Source organism: Gymnoscopelus braueri, assembly GCF_963280865.1.
Source record: "Gymnoscopelus braueri genome assembly, chromosome: 23".
NCBI lineage: Eukaryota > Metazoa > Chordata > Actinopteri > Myctophiformes > Myctophidae > Gymnoscopelus > Gymnoscopelus braueri.
The window spans coordinates 9,119,448-9,145,464 of NC_137625.1; the positions used below are offsets into that span (position 1 = coordinate 9,119,448).

Sequence of the window (26,017 nt, forward strand, 5' to 3'; positions counted from 1 at the left end):
CTTTTTTTCAAGTTGGTACGTTTAGCCTCGATCTCCGGGCTTTTATTTTCCTTCGCGTTTTGCTAAAAAATAAGAGACTGGACCAGCCTGTTGACGTTCCTGGCATAGGAAGTGGGAGTCAACCTTTCATTTCCCCAACCAACCAGAGTGCAGTGGGCGTCGCTCCAAATGCTGTGACGTCAGGGCTCTCAAGGGCCCACGGATTTTGAACCCGCCCCTCTAGACCAGATATCACACGCGCTAGGGCAGCCTAGTACGTTGGCGAAAGGACAGTTGCCTTGCTTAACCACACGAACCATAGAGTCCCCATTCTATAGCGAAAATTCAGAAAAAAATAGAAGATCTGTAAGCTCACAATGCATCACATTGCGGCGCGTTGTGAGCTTGTAGATTGGCTACCTTGGGCAAAGAGATTTGGTGTAGAGGGGGAAAAGGAGGGGGGCAAGTGTAGACCTCAGGGGTACTCTGGTCAGTGAAGTATATAGGGTTTAAGTGGTTAAGAGCAACAACTAAATACACTAAAATATACAATAGCAGGAAGTCACCCATCTATCCCCCCAATGTGTTTATAATCTATGATATTATATATGCACATTAAATCATAGAGATGTATATCTGTGCATTAGCCACACACACACACAGCCTGACACGAGGTATAGGGAATTATATGCAGACGACTGCACGTTTTAAAAAGAGACAGACTCTTTCTAATCCTGTTGTCGGCCCAAAAAAGACAGGGACCGTTGGCTGAACTGAGCAAGCAGGCGGTACACACACACACACACACACACACACACACACACACACACACACACACACACACACACACACACACACACACACACACACACACACACACACACACACACACACACACACACACACACACACACACACACACACACACACACACACACACACACACACAGAGAGAGAACGCCAGATGGTCACAGCCCATGCCAAAACTTGCCCTGCATTCATTTAAGTAGAAGGAAGGAAAGAGAGACGAGAAGGAGGCAAGTAAGGACGTAGGGAAGAGGATAGGAAAATAAATTGTCTAATTGTATTTATTAATTTTTTGGGCAAATTCTTCAGATAGCGCGGCTACTAGTTTTGCACGTGCGTGTGTGCGTGTTTAGTTAGACTTTTTAACTTGTATTGCTCTTGCTAATCACTGTACAGTATGTGTGGAGGGCGGTAAGACCTCACTGTAGCTCATTAAATACTCAACACTCGCTACCAAACTGCTCCTTTCAAAGAGACCATCAAAGAGGGTTTTGGTTTGTTTTACGAAAATGCTGGGAGTTTTCAGGTCCTTTTTTTCTCTATTTTTTTCTTTTTTAAAGAGAGTGGGAAGTCTGTCGTAAATAAAGACAGTTTCCAAGAAGAGCGCCCTTGGAACCTGCCTTTATTTACAATGGACTATAGGAAAGCTGAGAGGGAGAAAGTGTAGAAGAGACAGATAGTAGAAAAGCTGAGGGGAGACAGAGTAGGAGAGACAGACAGTAGGAAAGCTGAGAGGGGAGACATGGTAGGTGAGACAGACAGACAGACAGACAGACAGACAGACAGACAGTAGGAATGCTTAGAGGGGAGAATGTAGGGGAGACAGACAGTAGGATAGCTGAGAGTGAGCTGAGAGTGAGACAGTGTAGGGGAGATAAAGTAGGAAAGCTGAGAGTGAGACAGTGTAGGAGAGAGACAGTACACTGTAGGAAGGCTGAGAGAGATGCAGCATAATAGGGGAGATGTGAGAGGGCTCTGACGGCAGCCTTTTGGTTCCAGGAGAGGCCTTAAACACTGGAGTCCTTTTAAGATCGAGTTGGAACGGAAACACGAGACAATAATAGACACAAACCCACAGCCAGACCAAATATAAAATGCATACACTATGAAAGAACACACATGTAAATAGATTGGTATCTGGATTTTCACATCATTTTCAATTGAAAAAAACATCCGTCATCCGTTGTGGAGCAGCGGGTTTCAGACATGAAAAGGGAAACTGAAACGTGAACCTGGAATATAAAATAAGACATCAAAGCCTGTGGAGCTCCACAACAAACAACTCTGTCGTCTGTTTTTATAAAAACTCGCTTACGTAACAGGGGATCAGCTCCTGGTTCCGTTCAGAATGACCAGGCATTTGTGGCGCTATAATAAGCCGTAGTATTTCATTAGTGGTTCAGTGGTAGACTGTAATTGAAGTGTGTGGGTGTGTGTGTGTGGGGGGGGGGAGCGTGGTTATATGACAGTTACAGCATGACTAAGACGCCAAGGACAGACATGACAGCTCCAAAACAATGCTGGAATGTCAGTCAGAAACAAACAGCTTTGGTGCACGGAGAAGAGAAGAGAAGGGAAGGGAAGGGAAGGGAAGGGAAGGGAAGGGAAGGGAAGGGAAGGGAAGGGAAGGGAAGGGAAGGGAAGGGAAGGGAAGGGAAGGGAAGGGAAGGGAAGAGAAGAGAAGAGAAGAGAAGAGAAGAGAAGAGAAGAGAAGGGAAGGGAAGAGAAGGGAAGAGAAGGGAAGGGAAGAGAAGAGAAGGTTGGTGAGAGTTAAAGAAACGCAATGTGTAATTGTGCCAATGCGTTGTGGTCGTGGGCAATGTGTGTGTGTGTGTGTGTACGTGTGTACGTGTTTGTTCGTGTGTGCGTGAGTGCGTGCGTGCGTGCGTGCGTTTGTCCAACCATGTTATTATTGTTCAGCCAGTAATGTTTTCAAGCATGTTATTCCAGAACAGCATGAAGCTGCAGCACCGGGTGGAGTGACAGCCTAAATATCCATCTCAGTAGGGGAGGAGAAAGGATCAAATGGAGGCTGCAGCGGGAGCCCTGGGGTGCACCGTGCATCCCAACAGTCACAAAAACAACATCCTCTGTGCCTTCCCTTAACCACTACTTCTGTGACCTTGAATTGAAAACATCATTGAGGTCAGGGACAGATGTGGATGAGAATCTGCCTGCACTTAAACTAGGCTACTGGTCCTGGAGGGGGTTCCATGGGGGTCCCCAGCAACCCCTGGAGGTCCCGGGACCCCACTTCGAAAACCACTGGCTTAGATGCTGCACGTAAACTACTGTAACTCTTAAATGGTTCTTTAAAAGCTACATGTTTCCACGAAGAACCATCACCTATTAAAGTGTGAATGGTTCTTCATGTTCCTTTTGTCAAAGTTCTCTGAAGCCCCTTTAACCACTTAAAACCCTAGCGTTGTCCCGGATGTTTTAGCGAAGGTTCTGACAGCTTCCCTGTGTTAGCTGTAATAAGGGGTGAAGGGTTCTTTATTATAGAACCTTGGTCTGATAGGAACCAAAGAAAAAACGTTCTTCTATGGCATCGCTCTGAGGAATCAGTTGCGGTTTCAGTTGGTACCTTTATTTTTCCGTGTGTACTTACCATTTAACTCTGTTAAGAACCTTCTTAATTAAAAGAATGACTACTTTGAAGGCACCCCATGGGCTTCCTCCATCCTTCCATCAGCTTTCCCTTTCATCCCTCGCTTCAACATCTCCTCCTTTCTAAGCCTGCTTTTATCCTCCTGTTAAGCTGCCGAGGAAAGGAGACGTGCCTTACACAAATGAGAAGTGAGGTGTGAAATTGAGGATGCTTGCGTGCGCACGCATGCGTGTGTGTGTGTGTGTGTGTGTGTGTGTGTGTGTGTGTGTGTGTGTGTGTGTGTGTGTGTGTGTGTGTGTGTGTGTGTGTGTGTGTGTGTGTGTGTGTGTGTGTGTGTGTGTGTGTGTGTGTGCGTGTGCGTGTGCGTGTCCGTGTGTGTGCGTGTGTGTGTATATGCCACAGTATGTTTACAGTACAGTATGTGTGCACGTGGATATCATGCATGCACGGAAATGAGTGTAATTGAGCACGTGAGCCCATGTACAGTATATTGGGCTCAATCACTAGAGAAATGGTTGTTTTATGGTAAAAGATTATTACAATTCTGAAAATATTCCAGCAAAGAGTTGGGGTTAGGGTTAATAACATATTACAGGCATTTAGAGGTTCGGATTAAGGTTAGAATCATACTGATCCAGTCTTTGCTGATCTTGAGCTTGCAGATCGGATATTTTCTGCTATTTTCGGTTATAATGGCTGCAGGAGTTGGGTTACTTAATTGGCAAAAAAAGAAAAAAAATCGCATTTATAGTATAAAATCGACATCCTAAAATGAGTATAGTAATAAAATGTGTGTGTGTGTGTGTGTGTGTGTGTGTGTGTGTGTGTGTGTGTGTGTGTGTGTGTGTGTGTGTGTGTGTGTGCGTGTGCACGTGCATGTTCCTTTATCACCATGCAACCTCTGTATTGATAACGGCGCCAAGGAGGCTCTTTCATCTCGACCCTGCCAGACCTGAGCGGTCCATCGCTGCCCGTCTGATCCGCCGGCGCCAATGAACCCTCTGCCCCGGTATCTACACCCCGGCCCGCTCGCCCCTTCCCCCCACCCTAGCATTAAAGCCGGCTCGCCTCTGCCCCCGAAGACAGCGCTGCTGCGCCTGAGAGACTAAGAGGTGCCAAACCGGAGAGCTAATTTAAGACTTCAGAAACGTTTTTGGGGAGGCAAAAGCCCACTTCAAAGAGACTGGCGTGGTGTAAGGAGAGTGGAGGAAGAGTGGGACCTGAGCGCGAGGTGGCATTTTGTACAGCATGGCTCTCAACAGACAGTGGTTCTCAAACCTTTTCATGTCAAGGACCCCAAAAATTGTATGTATTTGGCCCCCATCTCAAATATATTTTGTTCCAGGGACCCCCAGAAGCAAAGATTTGAGTTACAAATGTTCGCTTTAAAATGCACAATGAGCTTGTCTGCTATTTTTGAACAGCCAAAGTATAACATATGGATAAAGGGGTTCAAATTATTGTGAACCTTTATTTAACCAAGGACCCCTGGGGACCCCACTTTGAGAACCAATGGTCTAGAAATGGGTCTGTGAGAGTCTGTGTCCGTTTGTGGAGCCCCTGTGTACTTCTTGAACGCCAAATGCTGAAAACTAGTCCATACCCGGGGATGTGCGGTGTGCACTCAAAATATTGTAAACGGGGCTGCAACCCACTCCAGTCCTTGAGAGGCGTAGGCCAACGGTATGAACAATAGAAGAATAAAAAGAGTATTGAGTGCGCACTCAAAGTATTTGCAGAATTTGGGTTATGCGCCGTAACTCCAGTCCTTACAGTTTGACAAGAGTACGGTACACAAAAACGCTAACAAAGAGCTTAAAATTGGGGAAAGTGAAAAATGGGCTTCGTCACTGTCCTCATTACGGCAATGGTCAATGCTGCCCTGTGTACAAGTTCACATCGATTAGTCAAACCACTGAGGAGAAAAACGTATTCTAACGCATCGGCTCTCAAAGTGGGGTCCGGGAACCCCTAGGGGTCCTTGGTGGGGGGTATTAATCAGAATTAGTTAATAAAGCAATCACAATCATTTTAACCCCTTTATCCATATTTTATACTTTGGCTATTCGAAAATAGCAGCTTGAAGATCTGCATTTTCTTTTTCAAATGATAACAATTTGTGCAAATCTTTGAATATATATCTTTTAAAGCGAACATTTGTAACTCAAATCTTTGATCCTGGGGGTCCCTGGAACAAAATATTTTGGGATGGGGGTCCGCGGCCAAATACACATCATTTTGGGGGTCCTTGACATGAAAACATTTGAGAACCACTGTAGGATAATAGTAGGATAGCCCATCTACAAAGTTCACAACACGTCACATCGCATTACAGACTCCCGGTGAAAAAGAAGTGGCTGGCGAGGCGAGGAGGAGCCGTGGTAATCTATACCTGCCCCCAGGCCAACAGTGGGGGTCGGCAGTGAGAGGGAATGGCAGAATGGCAACACTAAATGATGTAGAAAACAAGACTGGCATGGCTTCATGTGGATCTCAGAATTCATGTGAGCGGTCTATGACATCAGTATACCTATGACATATATCATTGCTGTCCGGTGGAAACCTTGCATGTCCAAAACAGTTCCTTTTTTATAATTGTTTTAAAAACATTTTTGGGCGGTGTAGCCGCCCCTATAAGTGGGGTTGGGACACCTCATTAGTATTAGTTTCCTGCACTGTGATTGGCCCACTTGGCCCACTTTCCTGTACTGTGATTGGCTGACTCTATTGGCTGACTCTATTCAGCACTGTGATTGGCTAGCGAGACACATGATGACATTAATAACCTATAAATAGGATTATGCACTTCCAAAAATCCATTTTTTTTGGAAGTGAGCTTCCATCACTATGATGACCACTGTGATGACCACACCGCCCACTTCACACTGGGTGTGATTTTGTAATATTATATTATATTGTATTAATATAAACTCACAACGCGTCGCGATTGTGAGCTTGTAGATCGGTTATTTTCACTACTTTTGTGCAACACTCTTTTATAATTAAGTACGGCATGAATTTATGAGAAAAGTTGAAATATGGAGATACAAGGTATCTGCCCGACAGCCGCTTGGGAATAATCGGAAGGTCCCCGGTTTGATCCCCAGCTCCTATACCGGCTTAGTGCCAAAGTCTCCTCGAGCAAGACACTAAACCTTGTAACCTTGCATGCATGGTTTCCTCCAGCGTCAGTGTGTGTGAATGGGTGAATGTAATGCACCCAGGGTTGCCAGATCTGCTTATTATAATTTCCCTGCAAGATTTTATTTGAAAATAGCAAATCTACAAGCTCACAACGTGTCGCATCGCGACGCGTTGTGAGCTTGTAGATCTGTACAAGCTCATGTATATGTTAAAGTGCTCATGTAGCCAACAAAAAATTAACATTGAACAGCACCTGTGCCCTCCTATTTTATTTTATTATTATATAAGATGATGTTTGGCAACATATGTGATGTTTATTGTTTGTCTTTTTGTTTTATGTGTTTTGTTTTTGAAAACTTAATAAAATGTAAGTGAAAAAAAAAAAAGTGCTCATGTAGCCCATAGTCGCTTCTTTTGGGCTGGTTTTCCTAGACCTGGTTGCTTGTTTCTCTCACAGAATCTGGCAACACTGAATGTAATGCACCTTATGAAGCACTTTGGATAAGGGAGCTAAATAAATGCACCGTTTACCATTTACAGGCCATGCTGTGCACTAAAGTAGTCAGGTTGCATGTTCAATTTTACCCTCCCGACCACACACACACACACACACACACACACAATGCATATTAGGTAGGCACAGACGAGGCAAACGCACACTAGGCTTACAAAAGCGTACACATACTGGATAAGCTCCATCTAATTTCAATTAAGCCGCACGACAAGTGGAAAACAAAGAGGTTGTTTCCACAAACAACAAACACCACAGAGGGAATTAGCAATCTAATGTCTGCTGGAGGCAGTGTGTGTGTGTGTGTGTGTGTGTGTGTGTGTGTGTGTGTGTGTGTGTGTGTGTGTGTGTGTGTGTGTGTGTGTGTGTGTGGGGCTTGTGCATCCATGGGAACAGTAATGTGCGGATTAATCTTGTCCCAGTACAGGTGAATGACAGTTATTTTGGTCTGACTGTTCAGGGCAGTGGTTCTCAAACACACAAGTCAAGGGCCCCCAAATGTATTTGGCCGCAGACCCCTATCTGAAAAGATTTTTTGCCAGGGACCCCCATAAGAGAAGATGTGTGCTTTGTGCATGAAATTATTCCAAATGTTTCACAAATTTGAAGTGTGAGCTTGTAGATCTATTTTGGAATAGCCGAAGTATACAAAATATAGGGTTTTATATAGGGTGAAGCTATATTAATACATTTTGCTGGGGACCCCCCTGGGGTGAAGTTCAGAGCATCTCTTCAGAGAGAGCCTATTATTTAGTTGGTTTGGTATCTGTTTAAGTAGTCCTGTATAGTAAGGATAATTCCTTTAACAGGTCCGTTCATGAAAGTCCTTGCGGTCTTGTTTCCAATGAGGGCCTGTGAGCAATTAGGGGTTAAGAGTCTTGCTCAGGGACAAATTTCATTTCATCGACACATTTGCTGGCCTGGCCTGGAATCGTACCTGGGGCAACCAGGGCCTCTGGCTCCCTAGGCGGGCTCACTGACCACTCAGCTATGGCCGCCCCTAGTACACATTGTGACTGTACAATTACACGTGTAATTATTCCTTGTTTATATTCAGCTTATTACAGAAACCACACACAACCCTGCTGTTCAGTAGCACCTGTTTATTACGGATAATAAATGGTTCTCACTCTCCACCATTGTCGTCTGCGTCCTGATCAATGCACAAGGGCGAACACAACCTACCCAACCAGTAATCACAGTGTTTCACTGGGTCCTTCCCAACAAACAAACAAGAACAATAAGGATGAAGAGGTTTCAATTACCACATGGAAGACAAGACCGTGTGTGTTTGTGTGTATATGTCACAGTGTGTGTGTTTATATGTGTACGTGCGTGTGCGTGTGCGTGTGCGTGTGTGTGTGTGTGTGTGTGTGTGTGTTTGTAAGAACCGATGCTCTCTACCTTCTTTTGAATCGGGATAATTGGGATATAGTTCACCCCCAAATGACTTTATTTCTGTCGATTAGTCACCCCATGGAGACTTCAATTCGTGGATATTGTTTAGTTTTTGTCGCATTCCTAAGCCAATAATTTGATAACTGGCAGCGGTTCCGGTAGGAGACACAAAGAGTCTCCTTTGTGTCTCCAACCGTAACCGCTGCCTACCGGTCCGCTGGTCATCAAATTATTAGGAATGCGACAAAAACAAAAAAATATCCATGAATTCAAGTCTCCATGGAGTGACTAATCAATAATATCATAATTATGTGTTATTGACTACATTGTCATCATTACGGTTAAATGTCATATTCATACCTTTCTTCTCCTAAGGCATGTAGGCAAGTATGGCATGTGTTTGTTTGTGTGTGTATGTGTATGTGTATGTGTATGTGCGTGCGTGCGTGCGTGCGTGCGTGCGTGCGTGCGTGCGTGCGTGCGTGCGTGCGTGCGTGCGTGCGTGCGTGCGTGCGTGCGTGCGTGCGTGCGTGCGTGCGTGCGTGCGTGCGTGCGCGCGCGTCTAATACGATCCTCTGCTTGCTGTGTCAGGCCAGAGATCTGGTTGCCATGGTAACAGCAGAAGGGGCATAGGGGGGAAAACGACAGATGTGGCGAACAACCCACAAGGATCATGAATAGGGAGGGAGAGAGAGAGAACACAGGCTACTGTATGACCCGAAAAAAACAACTAAAAAACAACAACAAATTCCTTCTTCTTTATTCCAGTGGTTCTCAACCTTGAAAGCGTTCGCAGCCCACTGCCCACCACATATTAATGATATATTATCATGGAAATCTTAGTGTTTTTGCAATTATTTGGGGACCCACTTGCAATACCCTTGCGGCCCACCAGTGGTCCCCGGGCCCACAGGTTGCGAATCACTGCTTTATTCAGAAGCCCATTACCGAGGTCACTAATCTTCCAGGGTCCACACTAAACCATACAAACATAAAGGCATACATGTACCGGTACATCGTCAATGTTGGGCAGACACCTTGTATGTCCAACACCGTTACGTTTCAGGTTATGGAAAGAAGAACCTGTGTTCCAGTGGACCCAATGTAGTTATTATTTAGTCACAAGCTCTTGTTTCAAACGTTTCGTTGGTTCAATATTTATAAAATGCACAGACACACTTAAAGGAGTAGTTCACCCCAAAACAATACTTATTTACTATCAATTACACACCCCATGAAGCCTTGAATTCATGGAGACTTTTTTTGTTTTTGTTGCATTCCTAAGCCAATAATTTGTCTCAAAGAGGCTCCACTGAGTCTCCTATTGACCGATGACCCGGTCATCAAATTATTGGCTCAGTAATGCGACAAAAACAAAAGAATCTCCATGAATTCAAGGCTTCATGGGGCGTGTAATTTCTAGAAAATAAGTACTGTTTTGAGTGAACTACTCCTTTAACCACTTTCACTTCTCAAGGTTTTCTTTTCTAAAATATCTAAAACAGCCACAAGCTCAAGCTCACTTTGTGCACTGGTAGATGGTCTATTTTAGCTACTTTTGTGCAACACTGTTGTACAACAAAAATAGGGTATTAATTTACAGGAAGTTATGCAAGGTTTGTGTCCTGCAGCCATGCTGTAATACACACATTCACTGACACCCCATCAGTCTAGACAAAATGACATAATTAAAGAAGATGGCAATCATCAAAACGTTGCTTCAGGTCAGGCAGCTGAAGACGTTTCTTCAGAAAGACAAACATAGGGAGGGTCTTGAAAGGACGCGTCTGTGATATGAACGGTTAAAAGATAACTTACCAGTCTGTAGAGTTCGGTGACACTGATCTCGTCTGGGTCCACCATGCTGAACTCTCTCCTCGGAACCAGGTCCAGACACAGGTGCCTGTAACACACACGCACGCACGCACACAAAGACAAAAAAAGACGCATGTCAGAAAAACTGTCAGTCATCCAACCAGCCTCTCCCCTCTTCCCTCCCTCCAGTGTTAATTTCGTCGACTAAAAACTATGACGAAAAATGTTCGTCGACTACCTTTTTTTCACTGACGGAAACTAAATAAAAAAGCTATGGTGGCTAAAACTATGACTAAATATGTTGACAATTCCGTCAACAAATAAAAAACAGACTAAAATGTAGGGGGAGGAACTAGTGGAGACGAGATCCAGTAGAACTAAAAGACAAGTCATTTTATGTTTGGTTGCGCTCGGGTGTTGCGCTCTGAAAATAGCAGATCTACAAGCTCAACAACGCGTCGCGCTGCGACGCGTTGTGAGCTTGTAGATCGGCTATTTTCAGCATGCAACCAAACGTAAAATCAGCCATTAGGACCCCATCACAGCCTGCCAACATACATTTTAGTCGACAAAAACAACTGTAGATTTAGTCGACTAAAATCTTATGATATTTTGGTCGACGAAAACGAGACATTTCAGATAACTAAAATATTACTTAAACTGAATGAAATGTTATTCAAAAGACTAAAGACTAAAACTAAATCTAAATTTGCTGTCAAAATTAACACTGCCTCCCTCGTCACCATCTCATCCTCCTCCTCCTCCTCCTCCTCCTCCTCCAACTACCCATTACCCTCTTCTCTCCCTCTCCTACACCCAGGGACGGATAGTGTCAGTGGACCGACAGTCAAGAGACAGACAAGAGGCAGTCAAGCGTCCCCATGGCCAGAAGCATGCGTTCGTTGCTGTCCATTGTGTGACTGTGTGTGGAGGAGAGGCACGGGGGAGAAAGGCAGTACAGCGAGCAAGAGAAAGTGAGAGAAAGACGGAAACCGAAAGGGAGAGGATCAGAGAGGGAGATGGAGAGAGACAGAAAGAGAGGGGGGGGGAGCAGAATGGCAGAGCGAAGTGTGTGTTTCTTTGGTTCGGTCTCCCTCCCTGCGGTCAGAGACCATTGTCTGTTTGAAGCAGAGGAGATGTGATTGAGAGCTGAACGTCGCCTACAGGGAGAACGCTTGACACTAAAACACACACACACACACACACACACACGGTATCTATCTCTCCCCACTTGCAGTGGGGAGAGATAGTACCGTGTGTGTGTGTGTGTGTGTGTGTGTGTGTGTGTGTGTGTGTGTGTGTGTGTGTGTGTGTGTGTGTGTGTGTGTGTGTGTGTGTGCGTCATGTCTCATTGGATTTTCTGTTTGTTTGTTTGTTTGTTTGTATGCACATACTGGATATATCCACTCCTGGTACTGCATGTGTTACTCACTCTCAAGTCTCTCTCTCTCTCTCAGTCTCTCTCACTCGAGACAGCATGTTACCGATGACCTAGTCTCGCGTCGCCAGACAACTATTCCACAATCTCTGAATGCTATATAGAGTCTGGAACTACACCTCTCGAGATCCGAGAGAGGAAGCTGGCACTTCCGTTCGCGAAAATATATTTAAAAATATTTAATTTCCATTTCTGCTCAGCATCAAGCTATATATGCTTAGATGATATGTATTTATATTAGGATACATTTGCGCGACTGTAAAGACGAAGCGGAAGTGGGGAGGAGGCTTCACATCCGCTTTATATCTTAATCATGATCAGAGCTTCCGAGTCCCAGACTGTATAACCGGAAACACTCGAAAATTGTGGGAGGCAATAGTCTGGCCACGCGAGACTACCGATGACCAAAATAAATATCCGATAATTTACTGTTTGTGCTGTTTGTAACCTCAGTGTTACCTGTGTGATGAGAACGAGCAAGTGCTACGGTATCTCAAATGTGTTCACTGTAATGGGCCTACACAGGAATACGGCAAAGGGGCCAAGCAGAGTTTCAGAGCAAACGCATCAAATGTAACAGATTTACAGTAATCTGGTGGCAAAAGACTGGAAGCCTGAAAATCTACCATAGTTTCTGTAGTAAGCACTTAAGCCCTCAAATTGCAATGCATTGTGAGCTAGCTATTTATTATAATTTTTTACTTTATTCTCTCACCTACTGTATAATGACAAGCCCAAAATGGGGATGCCAGGTTGAAAGTGCTTTAAAAAAAGAAGCATGGGACAGCTAACTAGCACAGTGTGATTTCTGTTCTCCTGAGAATGGCCTAAAGGTAAGCCAACCTGCTGCAAACATTAAAACAGCGCGAACACATCATTTGCATACATTTCTTTCGCATTCTGGGCTCGCAAGGAATATTCAGAGCTGGGTTTGGGGCCGCCTGTCACAAAAGAAGCTCACGTTCCTCAGACAAAGACAAAGAGCTGTTCCACTGAAACATTAGTCAGTGTAGATAACAGTGTTGTTACACTGCACAGGAGTCGAACACTATCAGAGTGGATTATCTGTGAATTTTACAGCATGGGAGGACAACCCATAAGGCTGATGTATCGGTACTATCCCTACCGCCTAAACGTTTCTCATATTTTGTCTCTCTCTCCAGGGTTTTTCGTGGCTCAGAATGGGCCTTTGGGGGGGTGGCTATGCAGTATGCACGTCAGTAAGCATGACTGGTCTGCTTCGTGACAGTAAAAGCAATGAGTCTGTGTTAACTTATTTGACAGAAACCTGTCACAGTATTTCAAACAAAACAAAAATGTCTATTATGTTTGAAATCCAAATCAACAAAACTATATATAAATATATATATATATATATTTTTATTATAAGATTGATTATTGTTTACAACATATTCCTACACTGTTTTAACATGCATTAAATATTCATCAAAACACGTTATAAGTCAATGCTACTCTTCTTCTGAAGTCCGCCACTAAACTTTGCAATCCTCTCGGAAAATCACTGATCGTTCAATGGCAAACAAACGTCGGTACTTCCGTTTTGAATCTGACGTAATGAACCGGCATAAACAGATACAGATTTCTATACAGAAGCCTTTGGTGGCTGCTTGCGGAGGTGTTTTCCGACGGGGAACGATTGACGCACCTAGTAATTAATTTTTAATCGGAGGCGAGCTGGTAGGTAGGGAGGCGTGGGCAATCTGACAGGCGACAAGCGGGCGCAGTCCCGTTAAACTGCTGCAGTCACGCTTGTCTCACGCACACGCCCGCGCCCGAGTTTTAATTGTCTTCGACGTTTCTCTACACGATACGCAGGGAAAGAGTGCTTGGATGCACTGAACTTGAAACAAGCAATGAAACACTTAAACCCTGGTCCCCAAGGTGTACTTGGTGCCCTCCTTTTTTCCCTCTACACCAAAAAAGGGTTAGGGTTAGGGAATGATAATATTTTTTCGCACATTATGACATGCCAAGAATAGAAGAAAATGTGCTTATAAACACAATCGAGGAGGACTTTAATTGCAATTTTTAATTTTTTTGCTATCATTTTGGCTCTAAAACCTGCAAAATCCTGCAAAAAAAACCTCTATGTACACACACACACACACACCACACCATCCACTCACTCGTTGCCCCAGTCCAGCCGCGCGGTGATGTGTTGTTTGACGTCCCTCATGCGGTCGTGGGTGAGGTGTCCGACTAGCACCTGCCTCCGTAGGTCCAAGATCTCGTTCATGACATGCCACAGCCTGTGGAACAGGTCACCCTCGTTCTTCTGTTATGGAGAGGAGAGGAGAAAGATCAGGGTTATTTCATTTCACTTATTCTCTTGCATAATATAACACTGCACAATAATAACACTGCACAGATTTTCGCTACTTGTACCTGCATGAGTGAGTGACAAACAAACCCCCCTTGAGAGAGACACACCAAACATTAACGAGGGGAGAGGAATTGCAAACGCGATACGTTCGTTTCATGTCTGTCTGTCTGTCTATCGTCTGTGAATATTCTCCCGAAAGCCTCGCTGATATCCACAGCTCACACTGTGAAGAGAGACTCTTCACAAAATGGATTTGCGCAAATGATCCTCGGTGTCCCGCTGCTTCTCTCCTTGTCAATTTATGCTCTTTGATCGGCGGGCGTTCATCAGTGCGATCAAATCTGCACTACAGAATAGCCTAATAGGCAACAAACACAATCAATTTGACTAATGAGTGTGTGTGGAAAGGCTTTCGGCTGTTTGCTGCCCGGGAGTTGTACCAGGCCAAATTAATTCCCTTTAGCAGATAAACACACAAACTCAACTCTGTCAGTAGTTAATATTCAAATGAGTTCTGATCTGCCTGTGCCAGGGGGGAGGGGCGAATGTTGGACTGCCGACGTCGCAGGCAGCACACCTCTTGCTCTCCCACATTGCTGAACAGTTAATGCAAGTAAAACCAGTCAGTAACGCACATTACGGAATGCTACTACCACCAAAAAAAACACCACCAGTGCTGCAGTTTAGAGGAAAGAAGGAGAGAAATGTGTGCTATCTTTTGTTATATGTGTATTAAAAATAAAGACTGGCACATGATTTAATCATCACAGTTCAGTTCAGTTTCGGATATTGGACAGTCATTGAGACTTTCGTGAAACATGTGATAATCCGTTGGCGTCCATGGTGTCAGAGAAAGCTTGCCTTGGGCGCAAATGGGGATATAGAACCGGCCCTGATGGGAATGGTGTGGCGGATGCAAGATCCATAGGAATAAAAAATCCCACACCTAACACCCCACAAGTGTTGTCGACTTTGACCCGCAAGTGAGAAACTTGAAGTGGGCAAGTTGAGGCACGGCTTTTTACAAAGCCCCAATGTGTCTGAGGTTAAAGGGATTGTTGGCAACATTAACCCATTAAGACCTGAGAAGATTCTAGAAATGTCTTCTAAATCCTAACAATTTTTTGAAAGAAAAACCCTTTTTTTTTTCTCCTCGATTTTTCAAAAATAGCAGATCTACAAGCTCGTAGCGCGGCACTCGGTGCCGCGCTATGAGCTTGTATATCTGCTATTTTTGAATAGCCTAAAGAAATCTAAAAGTGACACAATTGCGTTCCAGGTCTCAATGGGTTAAGCCTAAATTTGAAAAATGTCTATATATATATATTTTGCATTTTTTCCCCTCTATCAGGCACTATATAATGATGCTGGGGTGTTTTCCTGCATTGAAACACAGTCCTCTTTCTGAAATCCGTATTTCCCTACTGTTTATGTTGGTGTCGGGCCGTAAATTAACGCACGCATGTGCGCATCCGTGCGCATCCGTGTCCGTGTGAACTTTTTACTTTCGGTTTGAAAACGCTCTCAAACTTCGTTTTTGAGGCACATAATTTACTTTTCAGATAGCGTTTGGATAGAATTTAGTTGTTTAACTTCATGTATGTGGTCAATTTGTCATGAAAGAGCCTATTTAAAAATAAAAATTCAGAGAACCGGCAGGGGCGGGCAGTTCCGCGAATTGTATCCGAATAAAGTAACCTATATTCGGCATGGCCCGTTTAGAAGTCCCCTTAACTCTATGGAAGTCCTCCCTGCGTCACCCCCTGGTGGTCGGGGAAACGAACTGCTGGAGTTTTTTTCTTTGTTTATCTCTGAATCGCCTACAATCCCTTTAAGGTTCTGACACACGAAAACTTAACGTCAGTGAAAATGAAGCTGTATTACACCAAACACCCAAAACCATATTGATAAATCAGCTATGTTTTTCAACATACAGTAAGAGGCGGAATTGCAAGGCAATGTCGGTGGCCAGTGCCATTGGCTGTGTTAAAAAATTAGCAAAAATGTTCACTATTTTTCAAAAAATAGCAGCTCTACAAGCTCATAGCGCGGCACTCTGTGCCGCGCTATGAGCTTGTATATCGGCTATTTTTGAATAGCCAAAGTATAAAAAGGTTAAAATTATTGTGATGCTATATTAACTCTTTGACTGCGGACGACGCGATAACGCGTCAAGTGCTACTTTGTCCAGTTGGCCGTCGACGCGCTCGACGCGCTGGACGCGCGTTCATTGTTTAATCTCTGATTGCGCTATGCTGCTTAATATTCAATGTTATTCTCGAGTTCCACTTACTTCACGGACATCTGCATCCGGTTTCATGACCTGGATTCCGTTTCCGGTTTTTGATTCTTTTCCCCAGTCATTTTCGTCCAAAATAGGTAAATAAACGGTCTTTCACACGGTATGACGGACAAACGGACAGTTTCTCTTCTATAATCTATGGTCTGGGTGACGATCAGTCATCGCCGTCGTATATCACAACGTAATTTTCGCCGATCAAAACAATGGGGGGGACGTCACATCCGTTTTCATGTTTTTCCTTGTCTAATCTATGAAGAAGGGTGAGAGAGACCCAACGACATGATCAAAGCTGTCATGTGCTGCGCTCTAGTGGCGGAATTGTGCTGGGTCTTTACATTATGTGTCCTTAAATTATTTTCATGAGAAAAATTCAAAATATAAAAATAAAAAAACACGAAAATTGCTGGCACTGGGGGAGTACTTTATGAAAATACTCTGGCAGTCAAAGAGTTAACACATTTGCTGGGGACTCCCTGGAACCCCCCAAAGGACCCCTGGGGGTCCCCAGACCCTACTTTGAGAACCAACGCCCTAAAACTATAGGGGTTAGGGTTAGAGTTACTGTATGCCTGATTTATACTTTGTTGCGTGCCGGTGTTGTGCACCAAAAATTGTACAACAGTATAAATCAAGCCCTAGGAGTTTAAAATGCCACAGAAAAGGTGAAAATCACATTTAATATGGCATAAATTTAGCAACCTAAAATGTCTATGTCCTCACAAATATAATAATACAAACGTGTGTGTGTGTGTGCGTGCGTGTTTACCACATAGAGTTGTTTCCACATGACTCCCCAGTCTCTCAGAGTGGAGGTCATCTCTGTGATGACGGAGTCTTCAGTCGGAATGACCGTCTCAAACTGCCTGTGGGTTGGAGAAACACACACACACACACACACACACACACACACACACACACACACACACACACACACACACACACACACACACACACACACACACACACACACACACACACACACACACACACACACACACACACACACACACACACACACACACACACACACACACACACACACAGTATTAGAATAATTGGTCTCTACAACTGATCCAAAATTCAGCAGAACGGGGGTCTGCTCTTTTTCCCTCTACAGCAACTCTCTGAAAATCGGCCGATCTACAAGCTCACAACGCCTCACGCTGCGAGGCTTGTAGATCTGCTATTTTCGGCTAATGTTCGCCATCACACAAAGATTTGACGGACCCCCCGTAGTAACTCTGAGGATCCCCTAGCGGTCCCGGACCCCTTGTTGAAGACACCTGGTTTAAACTGTTCCTCATTTTGCTGGGGACAACCCCTGGACCCCTGGGGGTCCACGGGCCCCACTTTGAGAACCAACGCCCTACAACGTGACCATATGACCAACGATCCAAACCACTTCCCACTTCTTCCACCCCCCAGGCTGTGGAATAACAGACGCACAAGTCCTCATTATGCTCGATCACACACACAGGCACACGTAAATATACGAAATTCATGTGTGACGTGAATTGAATTGGACAGACCGTTGTTGTTGGCTCTCGGGGCCAGGGCTGTGACAATGTGTAGAATTTAATTAAAGTGCTTGCCACTGGGCATGTTTCTACCGCTCTCAGTCACACACACACACACACACACACACACACACACACACACACACACTCTCATGCACGCACACAGAAGTCTGTTCCTCCCCCGACTGTACTGTATAATTTCCGAGTTATGAAGCTTCCTCCCCTGTCTCCGTTTTGCCACCAGGCCCTTTCATCTTTCATTCATCAGTTTCATGTTTCATTTATGTCGAGTAGAAACATAGCCGTTGGACCGCACGCTGTGCCTCCGCCTCGCCTCGCCATTCAAAACAATTGCCTTTGTGTACCAGACCCACTGCAAACAACGTTATGCAGAGCATCAATTCAACATGCCGACAACGGGTACAGTGGCATACTGTAGGTACAGTACTAGGATGCACGACAGATGGACACCTGCACGGGACAAAGAAGAGGCGATTTGCATGAGAAATGGCAGACGACGGCGGGGATGGATGGGAGGGTGTGTTCGTGCACACGTGCGTGACAGAGAGAGAGAGAGAGAAACACACAAACGCTGGCAATGGAGACAGATTGCACATACTGTACTGTGTGCCAACATACCTTGGGACCTGCATGGCCCTAAGTGCACACGCAAACACACACATTACTGTATGTACCGTGTACATGATTACGTGCACACAGTGACACGCTGAATCATGCACAAAATGCATGCGCACAAAGCACTGACCACAAACACACACACACGAGAGGTAGACACACACAAGCACACGTACAGTATACATGCATACATCCACATAAGTTGTAGCTATGCACACAAATAGTAATTTATTTATTTAACTCTCAGAGTATATAAATGTAGGTGTTAAAGGCTGTTCACACCAAGCACTATCCTCCTGTAATTCTACAAACCTCTGTCTGTCTGGGCTGTGCGCACAAAAACGCCCGGTTCTCCTCAGTGGCTGGAGCAATTGATCTGAATTTGCACACAGCCATTGACCTGATTTACCATGTGCACGGAACTGCGAAGCCCGTTTTTTGATTTCCCCAAATCTCAGCTGTTTATTAGCGTTTTTGTGTAAAACAATGTCGCCATGGTTACGGGGCTGACCAGCTATGGGACGAACTGCCTCCCGGGTTGCCAGATCATGTGCGCATATCCCCCCAGGGATGCATAGACCGGGTATGGACTAGTGAGTATAACTAGCGGCCATAGCTGAGTGGTTAGTGAGCCCGCCTAGGGAGCCAGAGGCCCTGGTTGCCCCAGGTACGATTCCAGGCCACGCCAGCATATGTGTCGATGAAATGAAATTTGTCCCTGAGCAAGACTCTTAACCCCTAATTGCTCACAGGCCCTCATTGGAAACAAGCCCGCAAGGACTTTCATGAACGTCCTGTTAAAAGGAATTATCCTTATCCTATAAAGACTATTTAAAAAATCGTTCTAACTCAAGTGGATGGCAGAGTTCACAACTATAACAAAGAGAATTGAGTTAAACAATATAGTTATAGTTACCGTTATATGCTTGGTGTGAATGGCCCTCAACTCTGACAGGGTACAGATGTAACCAAAACTGTCAGAGTTAAATTAATGATCATGATTTTACAGTGCAGGAACACTAAGCGACAAAATGCACAAGGTCCATGACTCACCCTTTGTTCTTAACTTGGGCATTCTTCAAGTGGATGTAACTGCACGGGAAGATGCCCTTCAGCAAATAAGGAAAATAACAAGGTTAGTGAAGGAACAGCCTTCTCTCTCAGAATCACTCTGCACCACCATTAATGCCAATTTTGTGTGTTTCCAATTTGTGTTTCCAATTTTCACAGATACTATTAAAAGATTATACAGATTTTTACACAACCTCACAAAAGCATACATTAAAAGGCTGAGGTTTGCGTTAGAAAAACATTTATTTATGCATTTTTGGAGTAAAATGATGACCGTAACACGAACGCGCACACTTCACTCACCTTGGTATTTGGGTTTTTGAGAATGAATCCTCTGTACCAACCTACAGGGAGACAAGAGCAGCATCATTTCTCATTCCAGCAGGTCACTGTAACTGTGTGCAGTACACCATTATGTTTTAGTGTACACAGTATTATGTTCATGAGTGTGGTATTAGGTTTATGGACAGCTAGTGTATTTGCTTTAGACTGCCGAGTATGATGGGAGAGCAGATAGAGAAGTTCTATCCGTGTGTGTGTGTGTGTGTGTGTGTGTGTGTGTGTGTGTGTGTGTGTGTGTGTGTGTGTTAACAAAAAAGCTTTTCTATCATTACGACAAGTCAGTCTACCAAATTAACCGCTTCATAAAGAATGATCTCTATTCTGACACACTAACACGTGATAATAAATAGTCAGGGATCTTTCCTGAGCAGCTCCTAGCCTCTGAGTGAATAACTTTATCCTGTGTCATGCATAACAGCTCCAAAAAACACACAGTGATACGCACACACACACGCGCACACAGGCATACACACGCACACACATACAAACATACACGCACAAGAGATCAGCAGAAATTGCGTCTCCATTTCATTTATGATATAAGTCACAGCAGTGCAGTAGGTTACTCAATCTCCTTTCCGTGCATGGTGTCGCGAGGCAAATTGTTTCCCCAGTATTTCCTGTTGGTGTGGGCCAGTTGGTGTGGTCCAGTGGGCAGTGTGCAGCCAAGGAACCTGCGATATAACTTTAAATAATTTTCCATTCTGAAAAATGAACAACAACAGTTCCACTCCACAGCACACACACATGCACGCAAGCAAACGCACGCATGCACGCACGCACGCACACCATACAATGCAAACACATCACAGAACTGTGCTGTGCTGGGTTACACAGCCAAGTGGCTGAGGGCCAAAGTAATTTAAAGCTGACGGGAGCGATATGCTCAGCTACTGTAAGCCACATTGTCACTTAATCTGAGAGGGTGTGAAAAACTGTGCTATCTGAACAGACAAGGTGAAAACGATAAAGGCTTTTGACTCGTGCTAAAAGCAAGAGCATAGACAGCATAATAATAATAAGTCTTGGAAGAAGAGAGATTATTCTAGCCCGGCTGGGAATTCCCAATTCAAATCAGTGAGCATTAACGAAAGATGCTTTAGCCAAAGCGCAGGCGCTAATTACTATAATGATGTACTGAATTTGCATTTAATGTTGTCGGCTACATTTCATTCAGCTGATGCTCTTATCCAAAGCCACTTAGCGTCAGCACAACAGTGGCATGTAAGCTCATTCTACCCTCGCATTCATTATTATCAACCCGGATAACAGCATCAGTCTGAAACCTAAATGTATTAGTTCTCTATAATTTGGTTTGGGATTTGCCAACACATGAAGGACCTGGTGGATTTGAAGTTGTGTTGGAGCGTAACTTTGTGTGCGTGATATTGTTTCTCACCGACAGTGGTGGACAGTAACTAAGTACATTTACTTGAGGGCAGTAAATCTTTTGAATATCTATACTGTACTTGAGTATTAGTACTTTTGAACTCCACTACGAATATGACAAATATTGTAATTTTGACTCCACTACATATCTAGGAAGGGGTTTTTTATTATTAGGAATTAACCACTATCTCAAATATAGTGAAAATAGTAGATCTACAAGCTCACAATGCATCGCACATTGCGTCACGTTGTGAGCTTGTAGATCTACTGTTTTCAAGGAGAGATACCCGCACACTGCCACTCGCACGTTTCAAGAGAATATTTATCAAGTAACAACGTTTCGGTGGTGTAGACCTTGTGTAGACCTTTCCTCAGGTTTAAAAAAAATAGAGAAAGTTAATACCTGGCAATGAATGTGTTAAAACAGATCTTTGTTGCGCCGTTGTTATGTGAGGTAAGAAACCCTAGGAGGGTAACCGTGTAATGTTTTGAATGACAACAGGTGATATCCATAGTTTCCATACAGTGCGTGTATGAACTGTACCCACAGACGCGCGTGACAGGGCATTGAAAAAGGTATTGAAACCAGACACATTGCATCATTAACAGCGGATGAATAATGCATGCCAACTTAGTCATTTGCCGGCGGTCAGCGCATTCTAAAAACACACACTCGCCATTTCCTCAATATGTCATTCATTTATCAGCGGTCAAATGCAGAAACGGCTCTCGACAAGGGCCTGTGTCAGCACATAATGTCATTAGTTGTCCCCTGCCTGGCTCGGACTCAAACATCGATAGGACTTGTTCGCAATTATGAATGTTATTTTTAATAGCACCTGCAGATTCAGAGAAACAGTGAGGGGGACAGTGTAGGAGAGACAGACAGTAGGACAGCTGAGAGGGAGACAGTGTAGGAGAGACAGACAGTAGCAAAAGAGACAAAGAAACAATGTAGTGGAGACAGACAATAGGACAGCTGAGAGGGAGACAGTGTAGGAGAGACAGGCAAGAGAGAGGAAAGCTCCCTATGCTAGCATGGGTGGTTTTAGAGGCTTTAAAGGGATAGTTCACCTAATTCTATCGATTATTCATGAATTCATGGATTCATTCCTAAGACAATAATTTGATGACCAGCGCACCGATAGGCAGCGGTTCCGGTAGGAGACACAAAGGAGACTCTTTGTGTCGAGACCGCTGCCAGTCACCAACAAGTAAATAAAGAAAATATCCATGAATTCAAGTCTCCATGGGGTGAAAAAAGTAATTTTGGGCGTGAACTATCCCTTTAACACAAGGGCGTCAAACAGGCACTCAATGCATAATTTGCAATGGAATATATTCACAGCAGTTAGGGAGAGAACAAGCAAAACATCAAAGAAATACCAAGAGGGGCATCTAGTCACAAATACATCAGCGGCAGAGAGCATTATGAGACGCCGGGGGTTGTGTGTTGGCCAGAGACACCTCCAGAGAGTGATGCTCTCTTAGAGTGTTTTAGGGATGTTGACAGGAGAGGCGCTATCAGCGGAGGGCCGGGTCACTCTCCTGTCACCAGTCTGTCTCTCAAGACGCTCCCACTAATGTACTCTCTCCGAGTCCGAGGCCCTCTGTGGCCTTATTATTACATCCTTCTGGAGCGTTCTCGGCTGTCTACAACGCCTTAATATCGCTTGTCTCTCTCTCTCCGTGTCTCGTGTCCTTGCGTGCCTCTCTGTGTGCCTGCCTTCCTCCCTGCATTTACTCGCTACATCAAGTGTTTTCCCAGAAGTTTGTATGTTTTTACAACAAAACATTTTTTTCACTTTTTTCATTCAACTCTTTCGGCAATTCTCAAAAAAAAGATTCAAAAACACTTTCAGAGATTTTTGAAAAATTGGGAAAATAACTATTTAAAAAGTAGGCCTTAAAGGGATTCTAGGTAACTTTAAGCCTAAATTTAAAAATATTTATATCTATATATATGTATATATATTGCATTTTTTCCCCCTCTATCAGCCACTATATAATGGTGCTGGGGTGTTTTCCTGCATTGAAACACAGTCCTCTTTCCGTATTTTCCCTACTATTTATGTTTTGACATCCGGGTATCCGGGACGTAAATGAAACGCACGCATGTGCGCGTCCGTGCGCGTCCGTGTCCGAATGGACCCGAGTGCAGCCGACAAAAATGGAACGGCAGCCATTGTTTTCTCTGCAGTGTTTTTACTTTCGGTTTTAAAACTTTAAAACGCTCTCAAACTTATTTTTTGAGGCACGGAATTTACTTTTAAGATAGCGTTTGGATAGAATTTAGTTGTTCAACTTCATATATGTGGTCAATTAATCATGACAGAGCCTATTTAAAAATAAAATTTCAGAGAACCGGCAGGGGCGGGCAGTGACATGCATTGTATCCGAATAAAGCAACCTATTTTCGGCATGGCCCGTTCAGAAGTCCCCCCTGCGTCACCCCCTGGTGGTCGGGGCAACGAAATGCTGATGAGGTGGGTGGGAGTGGAGGGGCGGTGTTTGACAACAGTTTTTTTTATTTTTTTTATCTCTGAAGTTGCCTAGAATCCCTTTAAGCAATTACTTTTTCATGTGTTTTTGTAAGTTTGGGTCCCAGGGAGATAGCAAATTTCTCTTTTGTGTGTCGAGCTGAAACGCCTGTGCTACATCTTCTGTCTTGTTTCCCGCAATGTTCTCCTTCTGTCTCACTACATGTCTGTCTGTCTTTCCTGTCTCTCCTGTTACAAGCCTGTCTCCCACTCCCAGCTGGTATTGGGTTGGTAACAGACTCTTCACAAGAAATTAGATCCAATTGTCTTCCTCTGGACTAGTTCTCTGCTGTTGTTTGGTCTTTTTTGGCAGACACTAGGTAGTGTCCATGTCTGTTTGTCTGTTTATCTCCCTATCTGCCTTCTTCCAAAACAATGTTGTCTGAGGGAGACAATCTCCTCTGTCTGTCTTTCACAATAGAATAGATGTTTCTCTGCCTGTCTGTCTGTCTCTCTGTCTGGGGAGAGATGAATGAATAACAGGAAGTGAAGTGAAGCGTGCCACGAGTGTCTGTGTTTTAAAATCTGAGCAGCGGCGAGGGAGCGATTAGGAAATATAACCAGAGCATTGCAGCGAAACCGCGTTAGTGCAGTAAGCTAGACGAAATCACTACGGAATCAGAGAGAGAGAGAGAGACCAAACAGGAATAGAGTAAAAGAGTGGAAGGGGGGAGAAAGACATCTCTAGACAGGAAGGCAGGAACATTGGCCATTACACACAGGAAACGGTGGCAAATAAGGAGTTTCCACAGACATTTATCTCTCTCACTCTCACACACACACACACACACACACCCCCACACACACACACACACACACACACACACACACACACACACACACACACACACACACACAACTAAAGCCATTAATGTTTAATATGTTTGGCACAATATTCCAGAGTTGTAGGAAATGTAGTATTGAGTGTTGGAGGGAGGCTGTCTACTGTATGTGCAACCCTGCATGTGTCTGTACGTGATTATGCATGCATGAATGTACAGCGCGTACACCGCGTTTGTTTAGATCCAATTGATATCAATGATACCGGCTACACTAGGCCCGCGGATACGCGAGTCCCGCATACGCACTCTTTAGAATAGGACTGGATCTAAAAGTGTGTGTGTGCGCGTGTGTGCGAAAATTCTCTGGTGTAGATCGGCCGTAAAAGTACAAATCTCACATGTGTGTGTGCGTGGTTATGCATTAATGAATGTGTGTGTGTGTGTGTGCGTGTGTGTGTGTGTGTGTGTGGCAGCATGCATGCGTGTGTGTGCGTGCTTTACCTTCACATTTCTCCAGGATTTGCACGGTGTCCCCGATCTCCAGAGGCAGTCCATGCTGAACGGTGCCTCTGAAACTGGCCAGCACTGCAACACAAGCACAAACAACACACACATTGAGTCTATACTGTAAGCACAGTCCAGTCTGACAAAGCAATGTCCACACAAAGCCAGGAGTCAGGACACCTTGAGGACCGCAGCCTCACAGTGTAGGCTAACATTAACCCATTAAGGCCTGAGTCCAATTCTTAAAATGTTTTTTGAAAAAAAAAACTAAAAATATATTTTCACTGTTTTTCAAAAATAGCAGATCTACAAGCTCGTAGCGCGGCACTCGGTGCCGCGCTACGAGCTTGCAGATCTGCTATTTTTGAATAGCCAAAGAAATCTAAAATGACACAGATGCGTTCCAGGTCTTAATGTAACGGGTTAAGAGCTTTCAACCTGGCATAGCCAATCTACGAGCTCACAACGCGTCGCGTTTGCAACGCGTTGTGAACTTGTAGATCGGCTATTTTTGGCAAAAGTTCCCCCCCCCAGAATAGGGATGCTGGGGTTCAAGTGGCTCAATGTCAAGTATAGTTATTTTCAATCTGTCCTAATGGAAACGGATATACTCTCAAGTTTTTCTCATGACACATTGTATCTTAGGGGGAAAGATTTGCATATTTACGTGCCGTAATATGACATAAATGTAAGGTGATATAACCCATTAAGACCTGAAGCCGATTCTACATGTCTCCTAAATCAGTGGTGCTCAATCTTTTTCATGTCAAGGACCCCCAAAATGATATGTATTTGGCCACGGACCCCCATCAAAATATTTTGTTCCAGGGACCCCCAGAAGCAAAGATTTGAGTTAAAAATGTTCGCTTTAAAAATATATATATTCA

General features: G+C 44.2%; 1 protein-coding gene across 1 annotated transcript in view; it reads right to left on the reverse strand.

The window, feature by feature from the left end:
• The window catches only part of dock4b (dedicator of cytokinesis 4b), a 260,551-nt gene that overhangs the window by 180,662 nt on the left and 53,872 nt on the right, over positions 1 to 26,017 (reverse strand). The window contains 6 exon segments of the mRNA XM_080421428.1: positions 10,269 to 10,353; positions 13,851 to 13,999; positions 17,116 to 17,212; positions 19,556 to 19,611; positions 19,877 to 19,917; positions 25,128 to 25,211. Of these exon segments, the coding sequence (XP_080277554.1) occupies positions 10,269 to 10,353; positions 13,851 to 13,999; positions 17,116 to 17,212; positions 19,556 to 19,611; positions 19,877 to 19,917; positions 25,128 to 25,211 (512 nt within the window).